Below are 7,747 nucleotides of genomic sequence, written 5' to 3' on the forward strand. Positions count from 1 at the left end.
TCTTGGCTGCAAGCAGACCAGTTATTGGCTTCTGCCTGCACCTCTGTTGTGCTTAGCACAACAGCTTAACCAGGAGCTGTATTGGTATTGTCATAAGCTTTGGAAAGCCCAAGCTTCCATTGCCACCAGTGATCTCATGCTAAAAGTGCTAAACTGCAACGCTCTGTGGAAATCCTTTTCCAAATCCTGGCCTAACACATGGGCCTCTCTGTAAAGAGCTCTAGCTTCCACTAAGTGAAACAGAACCCTCATTCTCCTTCTGCAAGATGAGCTCCAGGAACTTCACAGAGATCCAGGACCCTGCTTTGCATAAAAGGACATCTCACCAATGTGACTGCCTAAACATGAGCTTGGCAATGACTGCACCAACAGACATAATACCATGTGCAAGGTAGGGCAGGGGTTGGTGGCAGCAACAGGAATTATGAAGTCTTAACCCTGCCTAATTAAAAAAAAAAAAAACTACAAGAAACTAAGAAATTCTGAAAGAAGGGGAAATAGACTTCCCTAAGAACATAAACACCAACTGGTTATCCAAACCAAATGTTCAATGTTGAAAACACATACATACATACATACATACACACACACACACACACACACACACACACACATATATACATACATACAAGTAATACAATACAGAATGAAAAGGTTGTATTATGCATTTAAGAATTGTATACATATATGAATGCAACAAAGAAAAATGATGAAAGAGGTGATGTATTGAAAGACAGTGATGATTACGGGAGGTTTCGGGGAGAAACAAGGGAAGAGGAAATGATGTGATTTTAATCTCAAAAAATTTTTTGAAGTGATTGCCTGCCAAACACTCCTGGAAACACCTCCTCCTCTGCTTTCCTACCACCAAAACACAGCTCCTACTGCACTGGACATTGCAGCATGCTGACTCATTAACTTCAATGTGTTTCTATAGAACACAGCACCACATAAACTCCACAAAAGCTGTCATTTTTAACAGTGCTCTGGAGCATGCCCAGCTCCTAGGCCACTTCCTGCTACATAGCAGGCCCTCAGTAAATTACCTGGAGTAAAAGAAGTGCCTGCCATGGAGAAAGGGCTCCCTAAAAGTCCAGCCTTTGTTACTGTTGCCCTCATCCCTGTTGGGTGAAGCTGGAGAGAAGAGTCAATGAAGAACAGTATGACTAAGTGAACCACAGAGGGAGTAGGGCTTTGATGGGGTCACCATGAACCACACAGTGGTGCAGACCAGAGCCATGGAATTTACTCTGCAGTGAGGAGCTGCCTCTCACTCTCTAGGGCGCTACCCCATAAGTAGTCACCATCCATACACTGGTCTTAGAAAGGGCTTGGAAAGAATCCCTGGGACAGTAAGCAAGATCTGGGTTCTCTTGTCTCCTCCCCCAGAACACCTGGTCAGGTCTCAGGCTGGTTCAAATTTTCAGTGCTTCAAGTTCCCAGTTGTCCCCTGTCAAGAAACAGGGACAATCCTGAGCAAATACAAAAGGACATCATGACTAAGCCCCACAACTAAGTGCCATGGGACCCCAAGAAAAGCAATTATAGTCAGAATGACTACGTACCTGGACAAAGCTTGACAATCAGTGGGAAGAACTCGCTGAGTGTCACAAAAAATGAAGCACTTTGTGGAAAAACCAGAGAGACTTCCAGAAAGACTAATGATATAATCTTATTTCCTTTGAGGATGGTGGGTAAGATGGCTCCAGTGAGACCAGGAGCATTGCCATACCATCCATGGACTTGATCACATCCAGACCTCTACCTCCACATCAACGTATTGATGCAGCAATTGGACTTGACCTTGTGGTGATGGGTATGGAACCCACTACCCTGACAATATTTGACAATTCTCTACAGTTGAAATGTACTCTGGTCCTAGTGTGATGTGCAGGTATTAGAGAGCAGCTGAAGAGAAAAACTCCTGAGATGCCTGAATTAGTCCAATGGAGGAGAGTTTATTGATCAGTGTGATTGCCAATGGGGCTTGCCCAAGGAAAATAGTGGGAAGCAGCCTTGACTTCCTGTTTATGAGAGTTTTCAAAGACAAATACTGTTTGGTCTTTTCAATGAGAAAAGACCCCAATAGGAGTGGCATTCTTGGATATGTGGCTTTACAGAAGGAGGTGTGGCCTTATGGGAGGAACTGTGTCACAGGGCATAATCTTTGATGTTTCAGAAGATTAAGCAAGGCCTAGTAGCTTAATGTTTCTTCCTTCTGCCTGTGGATTTTGATGTAGAACTCTCACCTACCTCTCTAGCACCATGTCTGCCTAAATGCTGCCATGCTTCCTGCCCTGACAATAATGGACTCTGAACTATAAGGCAGCCTCAATTAAAAGTTTTCTTTTAGGAGAGTTATCATGGCCATTGTGTCTCTTCACAGCAATAGAAACCCTAACTAAGACACAGAGAAATTGTGAAATATACAGAAAGCAGCTCTGGACATCTGCAGCAAGCGTTATTTACAGTATCGGAGCAATAGCAGTTAAATTGTCATAACTTTAAAGTCAGAGACACATTGTATTTATGTGTGGTATTAGTGGCTGGTTCAGAGACCAGTTTACCATTGGAATTTATGGCCGGTCTAAGTGGCCAGAGACCAGTTCATAACCAAGGCAGTTTTAGCAGTTAAAGTATTCTTGGGAATGTTTTCAAAAGGTGCCATGACTCTAATTTAGAAGCCCAACAACTTGTTTCAAAGATACTGCACAAATTTCAAGGAGATAGAGTTGTGCAGTCTACATGTAACATATGTTAGATAAAACGTATTTGTGGCAATTGTCTGTTAGTTATTCTTAACATCCTACAACTCTCTGGTGTCAGAGAAGAGGAGAGAAGAAAAAGAGGTGGCTCAGAGCAGAGGTTGTGTTTAAAGTACTTGGTATTTCATATTTAGTGGTGTGGAAAAGATATCTATTCATCAGACAATAAATATCCTCAGCTCTGAGTGAGGAAGTTTGTCTCCTCAGTTTGTAACAGAATCCTCAAGAAACATGGCCACATCTCCTTCAACCCTTGCTGGATTACCTGCCACATGACTGTACTGTACTGAGTGTTAGTCAGTGGACAGGAAGAGGACAGACACCTAAGAACTAATTCTCACAAATGTGTGGCTTAAGGAAGAGATTAATTGAGAACATGACCTTACACCACTGAGGAAGTACACACAGCATCTAGAACACCAGTATTTTAACTGGTGCAGTGTAAAAGGAGCTTTTATTTACCTGGTTCAATTTTTGTCTCTGAGGCTTGCTGCCTCTGTCTCATATCACCTAGACCTAGTCCTGGAAACTTCTAGTCTCCATACTATCTTACCCAGGCCTCTGAGACTTACTGCTGAATAAGCTCATACTTTCTTCTTATTATTGATCTCTGGGCAAGTTGATTCATAGCTGTACTAGCTCAAACTCCTCTTCTCAGTTGACTTACACAATCTGGCTTCTTTTGACCCCTGAATTGCTCCATTGCCTCAAAGTAACTCCAGCAATCTTTTCTATTCTTCTGGCTGCTTGTCATTCCATGGCTCATTCTGTCTTCACCTGTGTCTAGATTGTTCTCTCATTCAACCTCTTTCTATAAAACTCTGCTTGTGAAACTACCACCTCTCCCTCTCATTCTGTTTTGTCCCTTAGATAGCTCCCCTTTCCTCTCTCATCTCATGAGCGTCGGGCATGTCTTATTCTGTCAATTCTTTCTGTGATTCATCACTGTGTCTGCCACTCAATTAAACATCACTTTCAAACATGAGTACTTGCTTCTACAAAATAAATTTGCCTTCATTGTTTGGGATTACAGACCTGAACCACCACTCATGCACCTAAGCTTTTCTTTACCTGAAACTTGCTCTATACCAGGCAGGCCTTGAACTCAGATCTGCTTGCCTCTGACTCCTGGATTAAAGGCATGTTTGTATTCCATCTGGATAACACAGACTTAGAAGGACTATGGATGTGATTAGTTAGTTGCTAGAGCAGCCATGCTCTAACTTAAACTTCCTTTACAAGGGAACCCAATACTGCCAAGGCTCACGAAAATCACAGAAAGGGTGCTGGGCAGACTGTAAAAGCCAGAAGATCAGGATGAAAGCTGGGACCTAGCATCTTCTCTATACAAGACAAGGAAGCTGAATTCAGTGAAATATCAACCATACGTTTGTGGAAACAATATTTACATCATGTCCATAAGAGTCAACTGGCAGTGTTTTCAAAGCAAAGACTCATGACCAAACCTTTGGCAGAGTACAGGGAATCATAAGAAAGAAGGGGAGTTAGTCTGATGGGGAAAGGATAGGAGCTCCACAAGGACCAAATATATCTGGGCACAGGGTCTTTTCTGAGACTGACATTCAACCAAGGACCATGTATGGATATAACCTAGAACCTCCACTCAGATGTAGCCTGTGGTAGCTCAGTAACCAATTGGTTTCCCAAAGTGAGGGGAACAAGGACTATTTCTAACAGGAACTCAATGACTGGCTCTTTGGTCTCCCCACCCCCGAAGGGAGGAGCAGTCCTGTTAGGCCACAGAGGAGGGCTTTGCAGCCAGTCCTGAAGATACCTGATAAAACAGGATCAGATGAATGGGGAGGAGGTCCCCCCATCAGTGGACTTGGAAAGGGGCACGGTGGAGATGAGGGAGGGAGGGAGGGACTGGGAGGGAATGAGGGATCGGGACACAGCTGGGATACAGAGTTAATAAAATGTAACTGATAAAAAAATATAAAAAAAAGACATTAGAACAGTAAAAAAAAAAAAAAAAAAAGAATCAACATGAGAAATGTTGAGGGGGAAATGTCACATGTTACACACTATCTGTAGCTTCTGGGAGAGAGAGAATCAATTCTCTCCAAAGATGAGCTGCCTTATGCAACCCCACATCAAAAGCCCTACACCTATATTAATTGACACAACATGAAATGGACTCGGAGAGATTGTGAACATATGTGCATGTGTCTGTGTGTCTTCTTTTTGGTACAAACCTGTGTGCTTATGTAACTTTACCCTAGTTACAGAAGAAGAGGTCATGAATTCAAGAAAGATTACAGAGGGAATTTGTGAGTTTTTGGAGCAGAGGAAATAAGGCATGAAAATGGGGTAAATATACCTCTCGCTCGGTGGCCCAGAACCGGCCTGTGACCCTCGGGCGCAGCCTGAGGCGCCTGGCGCTCCCGCCCCATGGAGCGGCCCCCCAGGGCTGCGGCCGGGCGCGGGTGGCCCTTGGGAGATGCGGGAGCCGCTCGGCACCGGCGGCTTCGGGAACGTCTGCCTGTACCAGCACCGGGAACTTGATCTCAAAATACCAATTAAGTCTTGTCGCCTAGAGCTAAGTACCAAAAACAGAGAATGATGGTGCCATGAAATCCAGATCATGAAAAAGTTGAACCATGCAAATGTCGTAAAGGCCTGTGATGTCCCTGAGGAATTGAATTTTCTAATTAACGATGTGCCACTTCTAGCAATGGAATACTGTTCTGGAGGAGACCTTCGGAAGTTACTCAACAAACCAGAAAATTGTTGTGGACTTAAAGAAAGCCAGATACTTTCTTTACTGAGTGACATAGGATCTGGGATTCGATATTTGCACAAAAACAAAATTATATATCGAGGTCTAAAACCTGAAAATATAGTTCTTCAAGATGTTGGTGGGAAGATAATGCATAAAATCATTGATTTGGGTTATGCCAAGGATGTTGATCAAGGAAGTCTCTGTACGTCTTTTGTGGGAACATTGCAGTATTTGGTCCCAGAGCTCTTTGAAAATAAGCCGTACACAGCCACTGTGGATTATTGGAGCTTTGGGACCATGGTGTTCGAATGTATTGCCGGATATAGGCCTTTTTTGCATCATCTGCAGCCATTTACCTGGCATGAGAAGATTAAGAAGAAAGATCCAAAGTGTATATTTGCATGTGAAGAGATGACCGGAGAAGTTCGGTTTAGTAGCCACTTAGCTCAGCCAAACAGCCTTTGTAGTTTAATTGTAGAGCCCATGGAAAGCTGGCTACAGTTGATGCTGAATTGGGACCCACAGCAGAGAGGGGGACCTATTGATCTTACTTTGAAGCAGCCACAATGTTTTGTGTTAATGGATCACATTCTCAATTTAAAGATAGTGCACATCCTAAATATGACTTCTGCAAAAATCTTTCTGTTACTGTGTGACGAAAGTCTTCATTCACTACAGTCTCGAATTGAGCGTGAAACAGGAATAAGTACTGGTTCTCAAGAACTTCTGTCAGAGACAGGAATTTCTCCGGATCCTCGGAAACCAGCCTCTCAATGTGTTCTAGATGGAGTTAGAGGCTGTGATAGCTACCTGGTTTATTTGTTTGATAAAAGTAAGACTGTGTATGAAGGGCCATTTGCATCCAGGAATTTATCTGATTGTGTAAATTATATTGTACAAGACAGCAAGATACAGCTTCCAATTATACAGCTGCGTAAAGTATGGGCTGAGGCAATGCACTATGTATCTGGGCTAAAAGAAGACTACAGCAGGCTCTTTCAGGGACAGAGAGCAGCAGTGTTAAGTCTTCTTAGATATAATGCTAACTTGACAAAAATGAAGAATACTTTGATCTCAGCATCACTGCAACTCAAAGCTAAATTGGAGTTTTTTCACAAAAGCATCCAGCTTGACTTGGAGAGATACAGTGAGCAGATGACATATGGAATCTCTTCAGAAAAAAATGCTGAAAGCATGGAAATAAATGGAAGAAAAGGCCATTCACTATGCTGAGGTTGGTGTCATTGGATACCTTGAGAATCAAATTATGTCTTTGCATACTGAAATCATGGAGCTGCAAAAGAGCCCCTATGGGAGACGCCAGGGAGACTTGATGGAATCTCTGGAACAGCGTGCCATTGATCTTTATAAGCAGTTAAAGCGCAGACCTACAGACCACTCCTACAGTGATAGCACAGAGATGGTGAAGATCATTGTGTACACTGTGCAGTGTCAGGACCGTGTTCTCAAGGAGCTGTTTCGTCTCCTGAGCAAGTTGTTGGGTTGTAAGCAGAAGATTGTTGATCTACTCCCCAAGGTGGAAGTGGCTCTCAGTAACATCAAAGAAGCTGACAATACTGTCATGTTTATGCAGGGAAAGAGGCAGAAAGAAATTTGGCACCTCCTTAAAATTGCCTGTATACAGAGTTCTGCCCGCTCTCTTGTAGGATCCAGTCTAGAAGGCACAGTAACCCCTCCAGCATCAGCATGGCTGCCCCCCACATTAACAGACTGTGAACATCCTCTGACGTGTGAGAGACATTAGCACAAATGATAGAAGAAAATCTGAACTGTCTTGGCCATTTAAGTACTATTATTCGTGAAGCAAATGAGGAACAAAGCAATAGTATGATGAGTCTTGACTGGAGTTGGTTAAGAAAATGACTCACCACTTGCTCACTGTCCTCAAGCCAATGGAAGTTGTTCCAGCACATATTCAGACTTCGTCTTTTCTTGCTGAAGCCATAATTCACGTTCCAGTCAGTGGAAGAGATGGCTGTGATCATAAACTACGAATGACTAGACAAGCACAGTACCATGATTTTTTTGTTAATGATTGTGACCTCTGAACAGATAGGATTTTATAACATATAGTGAAGTTAATTATTTTTAACACTGCAACTCTCCAAGGATATCATTGGTGACCTGCTTATCATTAAAATTGGCAAAGTACTACTTGTTTAGCTGATGGAAAAATTATTTTCTAAAGTTGTAAATTTTAGGCATAGGGCCCATGTGG

The 7,747-nt window shown here is 42.8% G+C and overlaps 1 protein-coding gene across 1 annotated transcript; it reads left to right on the forward strand.

Annotated features, from left to right (window-relative positions):
• The first annotated feature begins 1,737 nt into the window (after positions 1–1,737).
• Positions 1,738–7,545, forward strand: LOC110544653 (inhibitor of nuclear factor kappa-B kinase subunit alpha-like). Its single transcript, XM_060374630.1, is given in 3 exon segments — positions 1,738–1,816; positions 5,126–6,687; positions 6,689–7,545. Coding segments are annotated over 3 exon segments (2,226 nt in total). The 3' UTR covers positions 7,274–7,545.
• Positions 7,546–7,747: the final 202 nt, after the last annotated feature.

The sequence above is a fragment of the Meriones unguiculatus genome, chromosome X, assembly GCF_030254825.1.
Source record: "Meriones unguiculatus strain TT.TT164.6M chromosome X, Bangor_MerUng_6.1, whole genome shotgun sequence".
In the NCBI taxonomy this organism is placed as follows: domain Eukaryota; kingdom Metazoa; phylum Chordata; class Mammalia; order Rodentia; family Muridae; genus Meriones; species Meriones unguiculatus.